At 50.3% G+C, this 18006-nt stretch overlaps 1 protein-coding gene and 1 long non-coding RNA gene across 2 annotated transcripts in view; one reads left to right on the forward strand and one right to left on the reverse strand.

Annotated features, from left to right (window-relative positions):
- On the reverse strand, positions 1 to 7716 carry LOC143827562 (uncharacterized). The gene is made up of 3 exons (XR_013227353.1): positions 7683 to 7716; positions 6337 to 6403; positions 1 to 241 (listed from the first exon to the last, which is right to left on the reverse strand). It is a non-coding gene; the product is annotated as an uncharacterized LOC143827562 (long non-coding RNA).
- Positions 7469 to 18006, forward strand: part of SLC29A4 (solute carrier family 29 member 4) — a 22693-nt gene continuing 12155 nt past the window's right edge. Inside the window, exons 1-5 of the mRNA XM_077317221.1 lie at positions 7469 to 7672; positions 12541 to 12712; positions 16332 to 16463; positions 16743 to 16856; positions 17528 to 17656. Coding sequence (XP_077173336.1) covers positions 12550 to 12712; positions 16332 to 16463; positions 16743 to 16856; positions 17528 to 17656 — 538 coding nt within the window. The 5' untranslated portion in view covers positions 7469 to 7672; positions 12541 to 12549. The remainder of the gene's footprint in view (positions 7673 to 12540; positions 12713 to 16331; positions 16464 to 16742; positions 16857 to 17527; positions 17657 to 18006) is intronic.

Raw genomic sequence — 18006 nt, forward strand, 5'->3', positions numbered from 1 at the left:
TGTTCCAACTGGAGAAACAGAACGGTCTTTAGCGGTTGGCGTTTGTTCAACAGAGGCCATGCGGGTTGTTTTCATAAAGACTCGGTCATGGATTCTGGCTCAGGACTCGATGTGCATGTGAATGACTGATTCCAGAGCTGTCAGCGACGTCTGAAGATGTTGATTTGAGAGAATGGATTTTGGGGGGCTGCTGTGATGTTGGATATCACCATGGGCTTGGTGTCCGTCAGCCGTTCTGTCACTGCAATAAAGGAAGAAATATGCTTTCTACCAGAGCAGCCTCCATGAGGCATTTTTCTTGTGGTAGGGTGAACCCTCTGAAAGTAAGGGACAACAGCTGCGGTAGCAAGCAAGAAGAGGACGTTTTTTAGGCTCAGCTTTTCACTGCCGAAAAGAATCTCAGAGCGGCTTACAATCGACTTCCCTTCCTCTCCCCACAACAGACACCCTGTGAGGGAGGTGGGGCTGAGAGAGCTCTGCCAGAACTGCTCTGTGAGAACAATTCTGTCAGGACTGTGGCCAGCCCAAGGTCACCCGGCTGGCTGCATGGGGAGGAGCAGGGAATCAAACCCAGCTTGCCGGATTAGAGGTTGACCACTATGAAAAGTAGCAAGTAGCAAGTCATAGCGTACTTATGGCGAACCCGTAAGGTCCCCTAAGATGGCAGCTCCACCTGCTGGTGTCCTTCTGAATTGTTCTAGGCCCTGGGTGTTGCCTTCCACTGCCCGCCCAACATCCATTCCAGTCTGGCCTTCTTCCCAGCAAAATGCCCCTCCTAAGGCTGCCCCAATGAATCCCATAACTGAAAACCAATTAGCAGTTCACATCAGCAGGAGTGTCATTTCACTGTGCCCTCGGGGAGGAAAGTGGAGTGTGAAAGAGACGCATGTCATCTATCTGCCAGAAACCGATGCTGCAGCCATGTATTCTGTACTAGAGAGCCAGCGTGGTGCAGTGTTTAACAACAACAGCCTCTAATCTGGAGAACCGAGTTTGATTCCTCACTCCTCCTCCACATACAGCCAGCTGAGTGACCTTGGGCCAGTCACAGTTCTCTCTGAGCTCTCTCAGCCCCACCTACCTCACAGGGTGTCTTTTGTGGGGAGAGGAAGGGAAGAGGGTTCTAAGCCACTTTGAGACTCCTTCGGGTAGTAGAAAGCGAGGTACAAAAAAGAAAAGGCTCTTCTTCTTAACCCCCCTTTCTATTTTTCCTTCTTACTTCATACTAACTGAACTCCTCGTGGACCTAGAATTGCCATCTCTGGGTCAGGAGATTCCTGGAGATTTTGGGAGTGGGGCCCAGAAAGGGTGTGGTTTGGAGAGGGAAGGGACCTCATCTAGCCATGATGCCATTGAGCCTAGCTTCCAAATATAGACAATTCTATATTTTAATACGTTGTCATTGTTTACAAAAAGTCTGCTATCAAACTGATACACTTTGAGCAAACGTCTCCAATTCCGATACGTGGTTACAGAGGGGCACAAAACCCAGCAAATTGCTATATTGTAAAAAGATAACATAGTTGCCAGACAAAATATGTTCCTAAGTCACATGATAGTTGATAGCATTGTAGCTAGATAAAGATAAAATGGGTCTCCAGTATCTCCCCATTTCGGTCTTGCCTTTCTCAAGTCTCTTCCAAAAAGTATACTGCTGAAAACAGGCAACAGACTCAGGACAATGTTTGTATAACAGATTGTGTCTTCAAAATCAGCAAAATTGTCAACATGCAAGCATTAACCGGCCCTCCACTCAAACCCTATCCAAGCCCAAATCCCCACCCACTTAGCTTGGTGGACAGCCGGATGTGACCTTGGGCCAGTCCCAGTCCTGTCAGAGCTGTTCTCGCACAGCAGTTCCTTCAGAGCTCTCTCAGCCCCAGCTACCTCACAGGGTGTCTGTTATGGGGAGGCGAAGGGAAGGCGTCTGCAAGCTGCTTTGAGTCTCCTTCTAGTAGCGAAAAGCGGGGTATAACAACAAACTCTTCTCCTCGCTGCACCTGATGAAATCCTGCCTGGTACCCAGCTGTTAAACAGTTGCCAGCCCGGTGCCATTTCACTGCCTTCTCTTATCTCCTGCCGGTACGGAAAGAACAGCGGCTTTATCAGCACCGCAATTAATTTCCTGGCCTGCTTCTATCAGGTGTTCAGAGTGGTGGAGTCTCTCTCTCTCTCTGCCACTTCGTTTTGTTGTGCCACAGCAATGCGCCTTGGCTGGGTGGATGCTACAGAAGCATGAAAATGACTACCCAGCCAAGAGCCGGATCAATGACAAATGTTCCCAAACTCAGGAGAGGCTGAGAAACAGCCTGTTGGCCCAGGCAAGCCACTCTCTTCTAATTGGCATCATTTCTCACCCTGGCAGGCAGCAATTTTAAGCAAGAGCGAGAGCTTAATGAGTGTGTGGGGGGGGAGAGGATTCCATCCGAACCCCACTCTGGGGCTGTCTTTTGACAGAAGTCCTGTTCTGACAAAGGCCTTTGACGCGTCCCTTCCTGTTGTGTTCCCCTGTAGATTTCCTACGCCGTCTGGAAAAGCCTGCGTGAGCCTGCGTGAAAATCGGGCGCACTAACCCTGGTATGTAAACCTCACCGCCTGGGGGTGCGTTTAAAACTTCACTCGAGGAGCTGGACTGCGGTGTCAGGTTGCCAACTCCAGTCTGGGGATTCCTGAGGATTTCGGGGTGCAGCCCGGGGAGGGTGGGGCTTGGTTTTTATACCCTGCTTTTCGCTACCCCAAAGAAACCTCAGCAGAATACAAGGGCATAGACTCCACCCTCCAAATCAGCCATTTTCTCCAGGGGAGCTGCTCTCTGTCACCAGTTGTAATTCCAGGAAATCCCCAGTTCCCACCTGGAGCTTGGCAACTGCAACAGGATCGTAGACTGAGCATTCTCTCCTTTGTTGGGAACATCCTGTGCCTTGTGCTGTGTGTCCTCTCAAGCACCCAATACGCTTTTATTCAGACACAATATGAAATTAAATATAGCACCAGAAGCCAGCTAGCTGCTCTGTCATGCAAAACGGTGCCGTGGAAGAAGCAACTTTCCACAGCTCAGGCAGGGGCCTCGTCCGGGAGTGCCCTCGATGGGCCATTGAGAGGGCGGGATTGAGGGGGGGGGACCTCATCCAGAAAAGCCCAAAAAAAGCTTGCTCTTGAAAGCAGCTGTTTTCTCCAGGGGGGCATATTTCTACAGTCTAGAGATCAGGGGTCATTCCAGGAGATCGCCAGCTCATACCTGGAGATTGGCAAACAAAGGCATTTTGCTTTCTTCGAATATCTTTGGAGCTGCCATTGGAGAAGACTACCGGATGTCCCGGAGGAAATCTTAGCTTGGCCACGGGAAATAGCAGAGGTATCGAGTCTGTGATTCATTAAAGGTAAAGGTAAAGGTATCCCCTGTGCAAGCACCGAGTCATGTCTGACCCTTGGGGTGACGCCCTCTAGCGTTTTCTTGGCAGACTCAATACGGGGTGGTTTGCCAGTGCCTTCCCCAGTCATGACCGTTTACCCCCCAGCAAGCTGGGTACTCATTTTACCGACCTCGGAAGGATGGAAGGCTGAGTCAACCTTGAGCCGGCTGCTGGGATTGAACTCCCAGCCTTATGGGCAAAGCTGTCAGACGGCTGCCTTACCACTCTGCGCCACAAGAGGCTCTGTGATTCATTACGGGGGAAGTAAGTTAAGTTCCTCACCAGTACTCTCTCTCTCTTTTGGGGTCTTGGAGCAGAAGATGGGAGATACCTCTTTGGCTGGGGCACAACTGGTATTCTGCTTTCCCCAGACCAACCTGCTCTTGTTATACCTTGGAAGCTAAGCAGGGTCGGCCCTGGTTCGTGCTTGGATAGGAGACCTCCAAGGAAATTCAGAGTTGGTATGTAAAGGCAGCAACACCAAACCACCTCTGGATGTCTCTCACCTTGAAAACCCCACAGGGTAACTGCAAGTCAGTTGTAACTTGAAGGGGCTTTCCACTCCCAATTTGTTCTACGCCATCTTTACTAGCTCATTGGCCTCGCAGGCCGGCTTACAAAGACTGAGGCTCCTCAGAGATGCCCACGGCTCCCATACCTGTTGTGTTCGGAGCCGGTTTGGGAGGTGCTTCCAAGCGCCAGATGTTCTAGATGCAAATGGGAGGGACGCTGTTGTCGTGCCCTGGCTGTAAGATTCCCACTGATGTCCAGCCGGTAAAATGTTCCCAGTCCGATAGGGCTCTTTGTGCATCCTTAATTGCAATGCCCCCAAAGGCAAAATCCCTTTGCAAGATGGAATGTCAATGTGAGTCCATTGTCTTGCCTGGAAATCAGAGACCCAGGCGGAATGATGAACCGACCTTCAGGGTCATTGGAGGGAGAGGAAAACTGGGCAGCAAGGGGTCTTGTGGATCAGTCGTTCGCTGGCTTGCTGACTTCTCTTGTGCACGACTAGTCTAACCGAGAGCCATGTTAAAATGCACATAACATTCCCGCACTGCAGGGAGAAAAGCAAACAAGTGCCGTGTTCGGCTGTAACCCTGCAGGCAGAGCGTATCCTTTCCTTCAAATAGCACACCGTGCCTTTGTTTTCTGAAGACGAGATCCGATGGAGTAATTATTTCAACGTAAGCACATCCCTCTCCGTTGAAGCGTCCCTCTCCCCGCAGCCAGGTTAACATCCCTTCACCATATTAAGTAGAATGGATCGTTGCCCAAAATGCACCAGCCAGGCAGAACAGGTTGCTTTGCCCCCCTAATTTCTTCTGGCGCACACACCAATACCTCACCAGACCGACAAACTCAGAGATGGCAGTTACAGACTCCGAGATGCTTGCGGATGCGATTCATAACCTGGTTGCTCCCAGCCGCAGCTGGTTCTCGTGAGGTGAAACGTGTTAGCAGGGTAAATAAGTCATGGATATCCACACACTAAAGGACAGAAAAGGATTTATTTATGGAACAGCATACTGCGATAGGGACAGGCATCTGTCTACACGGCTACCTAAGAAGAGAGAGAGGGGAAGCTTCCGAAAAGGAGGAGGATATGGCCCTAAGAGTAGCCATCTAGGGACAGACAAAAAGGATGCTTAAAAGATAGAAAAGTCCTGAACTCTCTGACCTAACAGTCTTCTTGCTGCCCCCTTCAGGGTCACCTTCTCTTCTTATCCTTGTACACGAGACATTGTCTATTCTGACAAAACGCTCCACCTTAGTCATTCCTCCACAGGTCTCTCCTCTCCAGTTTTGCTTTCCCCTCTCCTCCTTTACCAGCAGGACAGCCATTTTCTTAATGGGTTTAATGTTCTTGACAAGTGGCCAGCCCTGTATTTGATGGATGGCTTCAGAGGGCATATTTGGGACAATGTTAGCCAATTGCCCTGAAAGAGCTGTCTTCTACCATCACAGACAAAAGTGTGGCGGGGTAGGGGGGAGCATCAGCTTAAGCAAGTTTGGCAGAAAACACATGCCAAAAACTCGAGAACATCTTATAAGACGCTGATGAACACTGATGACATGGCAGTAGAGGCCACTTGCTCCCGGCACAATTCTCTGAAACAATTTGATCTCCGACAGTCTTCGTTAAAGTGCCGTCCAAAATGGTTCAAGCCTTTTTGCAGAGAAAATCCCTTTGCTCCACCATGTCTCAGTAAGGGAACTGGAGACTTCTTGGTCAGCCACAGAGTTCCCAGGAAGAAAGATCGACTCAGTGATCCATTCCAATTTGGCTTCTGACTGGGCTGTGGGGTGCAGGTGGCTCTGATCGCCTTCACAGGTGAAGCTGGTCAGCGTTGCTGTTATGATTTGATCTGACAGAAACGTCAGAGGCCGGAAATCACAGGCCACTTTCTCACGTGAATTGACCCACGAAAGCTTTGTTAGTTTTGAAGGTGCTCCTGGACTCTTGCTGTTTTCTAGCTCAGCACCAGGAGAAGAAGTGAGCGGTGCCTCAGTCGTCCACAAAAGGGGTCTTGCTGACGGCCCATGTCACAAGAGAAAGAAAAGGGCCAGGAATTGGGGAGGAATTGGGGAGCGACTGTGTTTATCTTCTGTTTGGCATCAGGAGAGCTTTGGGGTCGGCCTTTCTTGCAGCGCCCTTGCTATGTGAGCAGATGCGGCTTAGAAATCCTGGCTGACCCAGAACGGCGACCTTTTTTAATTGCAGTTTAATTGCCTCTCCAAAGGCCATGGAGGCCATCGATGGAGCGGAGTGCCCGTTTTGGAAGGTTAAGTGGCAACAGTAACTAACTGTGGGGCTAGGAAATTGTGTGTGTGTGTGTGCGTGTGATTGAAGGAAGTGGTTCTACTGGGGGGGGGGGTCTTTGTTCTAGCTGAGTCTTTTAAAAAAGGGAATGGGCCTCACCTTATCTGGTGGCATGGCTGAATCTGGCCATGCATGCTGGCGCCCAGATTTGTATGCCATTGCAGAGCTGGGGAAGAATGAGGAAAAGGGAATTCTGTTCACCCTGCGCCCCTCCAGGTGGTACAAAACACAAGAAACAAATGGGGTTCAGGGTAAATGGGGGGGGGCAGAAAGAAAGAGAGCTGGGTAATAGTAGCTCTAAAAATCAAATAGAAATGCCTCCCAAAGTGCGAATATATATATAAAGTATAATAAAGCATAAGCAATGCATGTAAATTTACACATTTGTATACAATAGTTCGACAGGTGTAGTGCAAAAAAAGATTAAAAAAACAGGTATAGTACAGGTATAGTACAAGCTTGCTGGCTGACCTCGGGCCAGTTATGCTCTCTCAGCCTAACCCGCCTTGCAGGGTCGTTGTGAGGATAAAACAGAAGAGAAGGATGTAAGCAGCTTTGGGTCCCGACTTTGGGAAAAGGGAGGGCATGACTGAAGCCAACACATGAATCACCATTTTAAATCCAGCCATCCCCCCTTAGATGTGCCTCCCCAGGCCAAAGGTTGCCAAACTCCAGGTGGGACCTGGAGAACATCTGAGAATCAAAGCTCCAGAGATCCGTTCGCCTGGAGAACATGGCTGCTGTGTAGGGTGGCGCCGATGCCGTCGCGCCCCGCTGGAGTCCCCCCCCCCTTTCTTGAGCCTCCCCGTCCCCAGGGGGCTACCCGGGTGGGGAGGGGAGGTAGGGCAGCCCGATCCAGGCTGGGAACCACCTAGCAGCTCCCGAAGAAGCCAAGGGCCTCAGCGGAGTACCCTGGAACCCCCCTCCCCCTCCCCAAAAAAACGCATCCAGGTTTCTCCAGGGGACGGATCTCTTGTCATTCCGGGGGATCCCCCGGGCCCTCCGGGAGGCTGGCATCCAGAATCCCCCAATACTAGGGAAAGGGACATGAACCCGGGGTCGTGCGAGTTGGACCCCAGCCTCAAGAGATGCGGGGCTTGCTCTCGAGGGTGGGGGGCGGCTGTGCTTTTGGGGGGTCCCCCCAGCCCACCCCTCCGCTGCTGGCGGCCAGGCTGGAGACACGCGCCCCGCGCCCCGCGCGCGCCGCCCCACGCGCGTCCCCGCCCGGCGCCCGGCTCGGAGTTGGCACGGAGCGGAGCCGGCGGCTGCCATGGGAGCTCGCCCCGGAGCCGGCCGGCTGAAGCCTCCCCGCCGCCGCCGCCGCTGCCGCCTCTGAGGCCGCCCCCCCCGCCCCCCCCTCCACCGGAGCAGCAGTCCCCGCAGCAGCAGCAGCAGCAGCAGCCCCCCGCCGGAGGGGAGAGGGGTGGCAGGAGAGGTGAGCAAACCTGTTGGCCCTGCGCTTTTGTCTGATGGCTTCTCTCCACCCCCCCCCCGCCCCCCGCTTTCTGCCTGCCTCCCTGATCCCCCCCCCTTTCCCGGCAGAAAAGAAACCGAACAAAGAGGCTTGCAAATTCTTGAAACTGGGGAGGGGGGACAGGCTGGAGAACCGTCGGGGGCACGCCGGCAGACCCCCACACCGCCAACACCCTGTGCACTTGGCCCCCCAATGCAGTCCAGGTTGGGCTCTCCCTTTCCTCCCCCATTGATTTGCAGGCAGGAGGATGGGGACCCCCCCCTTCCCTCTTTATTATCCTTTTAAAAACCCACAGTTTTTAAACCAGTTTATAAACAGTAGCCGAGCTCCCGGAGGTAGCCTTAAACAACAGTTGGAAACCTAAAGTAGATATTGTATGAGTTTTTTTTTTTTTTAATGGGATGCTTTCAGCCATCCGGAGCTGGCTAGGGAAGGGTGAGATCTAAAATTAAAATAATTGTTTATGTTGTTATTCCTATGTACACAGTGCTTCTCAGTTTAGGACCCCCCTCTCCCCCCTTCCTGTGTCTCCAATGGGGTGCTCTCTGTGGTGGTGGTCTGTAAAAGGGAGGGACGATTTGGCTGGAAAGGGCATCTTATACACCCAGTGGGAATCCAAGAGCAAGTATGCAGGGATCGCTTTGGCTTGGTCGCCTATGGCGAGGGGAAATTGCCTCCAGGCAAGCAGGCGGTGCAGTTTTTATAAACAGGGAGAGAACTGGCTCTCTCGGTATTCTTTTGGCCTTTTGGCATTTCATATCGCGGCACCAGTGCACAGAGGACCTGAATTTCAGCGGGTTCCAGCAGGAGTCGGCATAAAATTGCCCCATTAGCTGGCTGATGTCCAACCTTGTCAAAACAGATCTGCAAAAGTTATCAGCCAAGGAGCGTTTTAATAGCGGATTTGTTTACTTCGGTCGAGGGTTGCTTGCTGACATGGCTGCTGATAAGGTGTGCTGTTTTTCATCCTGTCTTTTGCCTGCGGTTTGTACCGTTGTCCCTGCTCTGAAAAGGGGGAGAGATATTCTGGACATATTCTGCTCCCCGTAATGTAGGGAATGCTCCCCTTCTCCTCATGTCTGTTTTGTCTTCACAACGATCCTGTAAGGTAGGCTAGACTGAGAGACTGTGACTGACCTTAAATTCCCCTAGCAAAAGTTGATGAGGCTTCAGATGTCTCTTTAAAAAAATTTCCCACCAGCAATATGGGAGGTTTGAAAATGAATAGTTGGTATTTTGGTGGTGTGTGAATATATTTTACCCAGTGACTTCCGAAAGAGTAGCTTTTCTGTGTCCACTTCCATGGATTACAGAAGGGCGGGTTTGTATTTTTCTGTCTGCTTCTATATGGAAAGAACAACAACATTAGAGTCCAACGGCACCATTAAGACCCACAAAGATTTATTCAAGACGTGAGCTTCTTGTGCGGGCACCCTTCCTCAGACAATGGCACAGGGATCCTAAGAGTACAGCTATGAGGAGCAAGTAAAATAATAGCAAATCAGTAAGCAGCATCCGAGAATTCTTTGCTAGTAAAGCAAATCAGTCCTTTGGGTTCGATTGTCATTGGCAAAAAACATTGGGGCAATAAAAATGTTAAGGTGAGTGATTAATGGCAGACGTGTGGAAAGGTTTATTTAGGCTGGAACGGAAGGTTATGCGCAGTCTCTGGGCCTGGCAAAGAACCAGTTCAGCAGCGGATGTTGGAAAGAGTGTGGACCCACAGCTGAAATGTACCCCCCCCCCCCCGTGTGCGTGTACCCACCATGTTTCTAGAACAGGGTCTCTAAAGTTCATAATAAAATGGCAGCAGGCTTTGGCTTGTTGTGAATCCGTTCAGGGAAAACACACGACGATCGGCCTTTGTTGACACATTCAGAGAACATTAACGTGTCTCCGGATATTGAACTGCCCCTGGTCGAAATCACGAGCCCTTACTTCTCTTTCCCCTCCTCCGGGTCATAAATTATGGCTTCCGAGGAGTAGGCTGGCTGGATCCGATGGGCAGGGGTCAGAGCTCCATAGAGGAATAAAAGAAACCACCAGGAATCACCTAGTGTGGACCTGAGAAGAGTCGCTGTTCTTTTATCACTGAGCCACAGCCTCCAGCCTGAATGCCTCTTAGATCTGGGACAGGGCTGTGTTTTCTAAGCAGGCTCGAAGCTCCGCGCCTCTCCTTTTGGAAATGAAATATTGATCTGCAAGGCCGGGAGGCGAGAAACAGAGGGGAGCATCTGCGACTGTACAATGAGGCCTCTGCACGGGCCCGACCCTCGAGGTGGCCTGCCCTGTATTTGCGGCATAGCCAAAAAAGCCCTTTCTGAACAGGTGGAGGAGCATGAAGGGGCAGCTGGTGACTAGGTGCTTGCAGAAATAGATTCCACCCAAATGCATTTCGAGACTGAAGTCTGACCGCAAAGCAAAGATTCTTTATGTTGGCTGTAAAGTGGGTTTGGAGGGAATTGGGGGAGGGGGGGAGGGTTGCCAAATTCAGGTTGGGAAACACCTGGCGTTTGGGGGATGTAGACTGGGGGGGACCGGGACCTCCGTGAGGGTCTGAGTCCACCCTCCCCTTCCTTCAGGGGAATGGATCCAATGTGGTTTGGAGGTGAGCTGTAATCCTGGGGGATCCCCAAATCCTGCTTGGAGGTTGGCATTCCCTATTGGCCACCGAGAGGAATCAAATCGGTTTGCAGTACAGACTGAGAAGCCAATTCCTGGGCTGTATTTTGATGGATGGAAGATGACTGCTTATGCAGCCCTTTTGCCCTCTTGGATCAGTGTTAATTAATTCAGAATCCCCCCAAATCCTGGGCAGCTTTCAAGGCTGCAACAGAATGCGAGGAGGAAGTGCAAGCATGCATACTTCCTGTTGAATGACCCTCACCACTGTTGGCAAAGTAATTAACACCACAACAGTGCACAACCTGATTAAAGACCGGATAAAGGTTTATTTAGGAATCAATATGCTTGACAGGGCAAAGGAGAGACTGCCCAAAGGACTCTCAGTGTGGCTTATGGTTGCCTATCCTTCCTCTCCCTCCAACAGACCCCTGGTGAGGTAGGTGGGGCTGAGAGAGCTCTGAGAGAACTGTGACTGACCCAAGGTCACCCAGCAGGCCTTGTGTCTCCAAGCAGCTTGCAATCGCCTTCCCTTCCTCTCTCTACAACAGACCCCCTGTGCAGTAGGCGAGGGTCGAGAGAGCTCTGTGAGAACTGTGACCGGCCCAAGGTCACCCAGCTGGCTGCATGTGGAGGAGGAGTGGGGAATCAAACCCGGCTCTCCTGATTAGAAGCCTCTTAAGCACCACACCACACCACACTGGCCGCCATCTCTAGCTGAAAGAGAGGGTAAGACTCTGTGGCACTTCCAAGAAGAAGGGAGAAATTGCTCTGGAGACAGACAAGGAAGGACAGGAAAGAGACGGTGTTATCTAATTGTCTTCTTCCTGTCCCCTACAGGGACTTCTTCTCTTCTTTTTTGTATACCAGACATTGCCTTTTCCAACACTGATGGAACACGCACAGGTGTTTTCATGGGCACAACCTGTGAAGGCATGTTGTGTTTCCTTTTCCTTAGCCCAGGGGTAGTCAAACTGCGGCCCTCCAGATGTCCATGAACTACAATTCCCAGAAGCCCCTGCCAGCATTTGCTGGCAGGGGCTTCTGGGAATTGTAGTTCATGGACATCTGGAGGGCCGCAGTTTGACTACCCCTGCCTTAGCCTCTGTGAGATCCAGGCGGGGAGCTGTGTTGCTCTGCAGCAGCAGAACAAACTTTGAGCCCACCGGCACCTTTAAAACCGCCAAAGTTTTATTCAAAGTATTCAACTGTCCCTTGAATAAAACTTTGCTCCCCTCTTTGGTTAGACTAGTGATATAAAACAGAAAATAATTGCTTCCAGTCTTCGATTAGATCAAGGCAAAGAAAAGAAAGCTGCTTTTTGTGCTGCATCCAGGCGAGAAAATACACAATTTACTCGGCGGATCTGTTGTTTGGATATTGACAACCGGTATTAGATAAGAGGTTTTAAAATAGGGCCGCTGTTTTTAAAAAGCAAACAACCCATGCATCTGTTCACAGTGGGTGTAGGGAGATCATTTCCTGTCTGGCCTTATCGGGTTTGCATTTTTTTCCTTTTTTTATCCTGTGTTTGCAGGCAGACATATTTGTCTGTGCCGTTGCTTCTTAAACACATACTGGCCGTTTGCCGGCTTGTATTTCTCAGCGGAACAGAGTCAACGGAGGGTCAATTAAACCAGGGTTTGTAGAAATAATCCTGGGTATGCCAACGCCTCTTCGAGCGGCAGCTGAGGCTATAAAAACTGTGATGCTTTTTTATCGCCAACACCAAAGCATGCTGGGATAGGTTTAAAACGGAGACATCACCAGGGCGTCTAACAACAATCATATAAACCATAAAAAGTCCTACAACAACCATCATAAACATCAACACTAAATCCTAAAATATAACTCATATTTCGGTTGAAAATCAAATCGTTCCAGAAGCCACCTCCTTCTAGTGAGCTATTTTCAAGATCGTTGTCTATCAAACCCAACAAAATGCTTTTGGTCTCATTTGCAGATTAACTTTTAAAATCTTTTACATGCAAGCATAAAATCACTGCAATAAATCACTGCAGATTGTCTATTGCAGGGGTAGTCAAACTGAGGCCCTCCAGATGTCCACAGACATAGCAGGGGCTCATGGACATTTGGAGGGCTGCAGTTTGACTACCCCTGGTCTATTGGATAGGTTGTGGGGCAATCTCTCTTGGACATGCTTATGTTTTTATGTTCTCTCCCCCATCCCTTATTTTATTTTGCAGCCAACAGCCATGGGTTCTGTAAGGGGAGACCGCTTCAAGGACATCAGCCCTGTGATAACGCCCGAGGGGAACGTGGTAATGAGCTTCAGTTTCGACAGCTACCAGTTGGAAGAAGAGGAACTACAGGCCAAAGGGTGTCAGGCCAAAGGAGTCCTCACCTTCATGGAGCCAGGTAAGCAGTCACGTTTCTCAGTGGAATTTCCATAGAAACAGTTATCTGGACTACTGCAATACGCTCTACTTGGGGCTGCCCTTGAAGACTGTTCGGAAGCTGCAGCTAGGGCAGAATGTGGCAGCTAGACTGCTGGTCATGGCCAACTATGTCCTTCCTTGAGATCAGGGGTTGCGAAATGGTGGCTCTTTAGATGTCCATGAATTACAATTCCCATGAGTCCCTGCCACTGCTGGATCCCATTTAGGTGATCTCTGTACCGCTTCATATGTCATTTGAATACTTACAGTTCTGTTCTTTCTGGTGTCTCCAGATGTCAAAAATCACATGGGTTATGGACTGTCTGACTGTGCTGGCCCAATATATGTAAACCACCATGAGACCCCCCATGAGAAAGGCAGGCTAAAATGGACACATATGCATGACATAAAACTGACCCTGTGGTTCGCCAACTATTTAAGGCAAAACGATTTTCCAACTCAGGAAAGTTTCAGAAGCAGGTTGTGATGCGAGATGAGCCGTGTATGTGTGTGAACATGTGTTGGCTGTTCAACTCTTTTTCCTGCTGGATTCAACAAGCCTGCGGGCTCTCTCCAGCTAGAGAACTAAATTGTAGAGGGATCGGCGGTCATCTGTAACCTCCGAAACAAGGCCATTTTTTCCCTTGAAGACAGCCACGGAAAAATGCAATTAATTCCTCCTCAGCCTGGAGCCACGGCAGTGATTTTTCGAGCGCTTCCTGTCTCGGGCAAGCCATCTCTCAGAATCCCAGAGGTTTGGTGTGTAGAGAGAGACAGAAATCCACAGCTAGGCAGCCGGACACAAACCCAAGAGCACTGTGTAGACAGAAGAGTTCTGCAGATTTCCATCCTGCCCTTTCTCCAAGAGACCCAGAAGGAGGAGTTTGTTGCGCCTCATCCTCAAAATGGCCCTGCAAGCGAAAGCGACTGGATAGAATTTGAACCCAGGTCCCCACCAGCGTTCTAGCCACACTGCACCAGCCTGTGTGGGCGCCCAGAATCCCCAGAATTTGATCCTGAACATCCAGTCCTCTAATCAGAGTCCAATGGTCCCTATCAAGATTAATGTTGCCTTCTGGTCTTTCACATCACCTACTAACTGGAGATGCCGGGGATTGAACCAGGAACCTTCCGTATGCAAAGCAGAATCTCTTCTACTGAGCCACAATCCCTGCTCTTGAGGATCTCTGGCAGCAAGAGCCTTCCCCAGCACCAGCTCTCTAAGATCCTTTAATGGGAGGTTCTCAGAACTGAACACAGGACATTCTGCATGTTCTTCCACTGAATTGGTTCTGGTTGCGTATGTCTGCACCTAGTTGTGGGGCTTAACAAGTCTTCAGGACTTGTGAAATGTGAAGACCGTGGCAGGTTTTCTCTTCTCCTTTGCTGATGGGCCCAATGTTTCAATAGATTTTTAAAGAAAGGCCTTCAGAGAAGGCCAAAAGAGTCCCCTGAGGACACAAAAGCAATTTTGCTCAGACCTGGCTAAGGGTCCCTTTCAGGTATCCACTCCTTTGTCGAAATGATTGCCATTCCACATTTCCAAACAGATTGCACGAGGAGGCCCACAAAAGCACAGGCCGTGCTGGTAACAGTTTCATTAAACTTGTAAAGAATGGGGGGTGGGGGGGCCTGGAAGCGGCTATGGAAAAAACTTCTAAGATACCGCTAAGAATGCAACACAGCGGGGAAAGGCGGCAGTTCTTTTCGGGATCAAGAAAGGCACAAGAAAAGGAAATAATTTTGTCCTCGTGCCTAGAAGAATGCAGCACAGTTCCAAAACTGAGACGCTGAGGCTGAGGAGGTCCTCAGTTGCCAGCTCCATGTTTGGGAGATCCTGGAGACTTGGGGGTGGAGCCAGGGAGGACAGAGTTTGGAGAGTAGAGGGTTTAATAGCACAGAGTCCCCCTCTGGTGCTTGCATTTCTGCCTCCTCCTATCCGAAGAAACCGCAAGATCACTTGTGGAGCAATGGAAGGGGTTGTTTTGGTAGCTTGTGGCCGAGTCCGTTAAAGCAGGAGGGGGGATGCCACAGACCCTGTGGACCCTTGGGGTCCATGGACCACTGGTTCTCTGCTCTACCCCACATACATGCCCCAACTGGCTCTTTTACTCCTCACCAAGGTTTTGGGTTTTTTCAGCTCCTGCTATGCTGGTCTGCTAATCGCTGAGTTCTCCCGGCAGGCAGGACCCTGAACTGTAAGGGAGAGCTCATGGCTCAGTGACAGAGTGTTGACTTGGCAAGCAGGAGGTCCCAGTTGTGACCCTCAGCATCTCCCATTAAAGGATCTGTCAAGAGATTATGCGAAAGACCTCCAGACTGAGTTTGCTGGACCAAGAGTCTGCGTCAGTCTAAGGTAGTTCCACGTGGCCACATCTTCCAGACCTGCTAGGTGGCCCTGAGAGATGGTGACTCTCCAGACTGACACAACCTTATATTTGCTGAGCTTCGACTAGACCAACATCCAGTGCATCTGCCCTGTAATCTCTCTGCATATTTGTTGCCCTTCCCTTGTTCCGAGATCCGGTGTTTGGCGACGGAGCACGGCAAAGAGCTGGTATTTGAGCACCCCCCTGGGCCTAAGCCGAAAGGTTGCAATTCGTCAAATGGAATTTAATCAGAACGGGATTTATTGTATGGTGCGCGACGGCCCTAAGGGCACAAGGCACCCTGTGAGAGCCTGCCTTTTACAGACATTAAAGGCCTGCGTTTTTAAAACAGAAGCCGAAAACGGTGTTTACATCCCTCTTTCTCCAGCCGGGAGGAGAAACTGGAAAGTGGTAAAAATAGAAAGTGCACAGGGGTGAGACTCCAGCAGGCCCGCCTTGCCTGCTTGTTTCTCTGGAATGGCAGTTCTCTGCAGGCTTTCTCAGGAGTAAGGCCAATCAATCTCAGCGGGAGCTGCCAAGTCAATGTTTATTTGTCTTCCTTTCCTTTCCTTTCTTTTTTTTTTTTGCCTGTGTGGAATATTTTTATCTCACACTGTCGTTAAAAACAATGAAAGGCTGGAAACGGGAACCAGCAGCACAGCGATTTTAGGAAATATCATTCGAATAGTTCATCAAGACAGGGATGAAAAAAGGGGAGACGGGCACCAAGAAAAAAAAAGCAGTGGTTCTGTAATCGAAAACCGGGGACAAAAACGGTAGGAGGACCAGCAGGGAGAAAACAGGGCAGGGCTGGTCGCTTCACGAAACGGTTCTGCAGACTAGAACAGTTCGTTCAGAGGACAGGACGACAACACGTTCTGCCGCAAGTGAATTTCTGCTGGGATGGAGTTCAGGGGGTCACCACATAAGAAGATCCTGTCTGTCATTCTCATCTGACTTCGGGAGGGATTGTGGTTCAGGGGCCAATATATTTTCAGACCAGGGATTTTCAGAGTGGTATAAAAAGGGTGGTATAAAAATCTAAATCCAAATATACAAATGCACGTCTCAACTAGCGGCCATGATGGTCTTGTGAATTAGTGAATCCCTTGTGAGCATAACAGGGGTGTGACAGGGTCTTTCCTGAGCTTACTCTCAATATGTCCCAGTCCGTCCCATCAGCTGGATCCTAACCGATCTCTCTGCCCCTCCTTCCCTTTGGTGCTGCAGCCTGTGAAGACCCCGAACCTCAAGACCGCTACCACGGCATCTACTTTGCCATGCTGCTCGCAGGAGTTGGTTTCCTCTTGCCCTATAACAGCTTTATTACAGACGTGGACTATCTCCATCACAAATACCCAGGTATAACAGCTGAACGGGTGCAGCATGCATTTGGGTTCTTTGCTTTCCTGGCCTGGCCCAGGTGGGGACGAGTAACCTGGGCAAGATCCCAGGGGTGTGTGTGTGTGTGTGTATTTGAATATCTGGATACTTCACTGTCTGTTTTCATCTTTTTTTTTTAAATTCTTTGGATTTGTAACCTGCCCTCTCCGCCAAGGTGGACTCAGAGCGGTGGAGGGAATTTTTTGCCTAGAAATCCATTAAAACACAGTCTTGTTCCTCTCCTGCATTCTCCCGCAGGGACTTCCATTGTGTTTGACATGAGCCTCACCTACATCCTGGTAGCTTTGGTGGCCGTCATCCTCAACAACGCCCTGGTAGAGATGTTGAGTCTCCACACCAGGATCTCTGTCGGTGAGTCTATGCCCCCCATAGGCCTTCTGCCCTCTAGGCGGAATCGTGTTCTGGGAAGGCTCAAGGGGGTAGCAGGTAACAGTGGATGAGCGATTGGGACGTGAGTGTCCTGCATAGTGCAGGGGGTTGGACTAGATGACCCAGGAGGTCCCTTCCAACTCTATTATTCTATGATTCCATTTAAGACTTTCACAGCCAAGTCAAGGCCATCTAACTACTAAATGTGACAGTAACTGGGGAGGGGGCAGGAACAGGGACTGTAGGTCTGAGCTGAAAAGCCATCAAATAAAATTCTCCAAGGGAAAAATAATTACAGCTATAACTATGCTCAATAAAAATCCATGCGAGACAGAGAGATAAAGAGAAGTTTTTTAAAAAAAATACCCCACCCTTTCACTACCCAAAGGAGTCCCAAAGCTGCTGACAAACACATCCTTCTATGCACTACAGACACCCTGTGAGGTAGGTGGGGCTGAGAGAGCTCTGAGAGAACTGTGACAGACCTAAAGCCATCCACCTGGCTGCATGTGGAGGAGGAGTGGGGAATCAAACCTGGTTCTCCAGATTAGAGACCACCACTTTTTAACAGCGACACCACACTGGCTCTCGAAGGGATCTCTCAGCACCTATAGCCAGTCTAATCTAGTCTGTGCTCTTCTCATTCCTTGCAGGGTATCTGTTTGCATTGGGGCCCCTTCTCTTTGTTAGCCTCTGTGATGTCTGGCTGGACCTTTTCACCCAGGAGCAAGCCTACGCCATTAACCTCGTCGCGGTGGGCGTGGTGGCCTTCGGCTGCACAGGTATGTGTGGGGTTAGGCCCGAAGCAGATCTCCGAGGGGGATGCTGAACGGGTGGGCTTGCGCTTTGCATGTGGAAGGCCTGAGGTTTGATCCTGGCCACCTCTTGAGTTGAGGGGCCTCCAGTGCTGTCACAAAGCATCTTTCTCTGCCTGAGACTCTGGAGAATTTGGCTGAAAATCTCAGTGCTTGGCAGGAGAGGCACAGAGCCTCTGCTTGGCATGCAGAAGGACCCCGGTTCAATCCCCATCACCTCCAGTCAAAAGAACTAGATAGGATAGGCCCTGGCTCCGTGGAAGAGCCTCTGCTTGGCATGCAGAAGGTCCCCAGTTCAATCCCTGGCATCTCCAGTT

Source organism: Paroedura picta, chromosome 17 (genome assembly GCF_049243985.1).
Source record: "Paroedura picta isolate Pp20150507F chromosome 17, Ppicta_v3.0, whole genome shotgun sequence".
NCBI classification, from domain to species: domain Eukaryota; kingdom Metazoa; phylum Chordata; class Lepidosauria; order Squamata; family Gekkonidae; genus Paroedura; species Paroedura picta.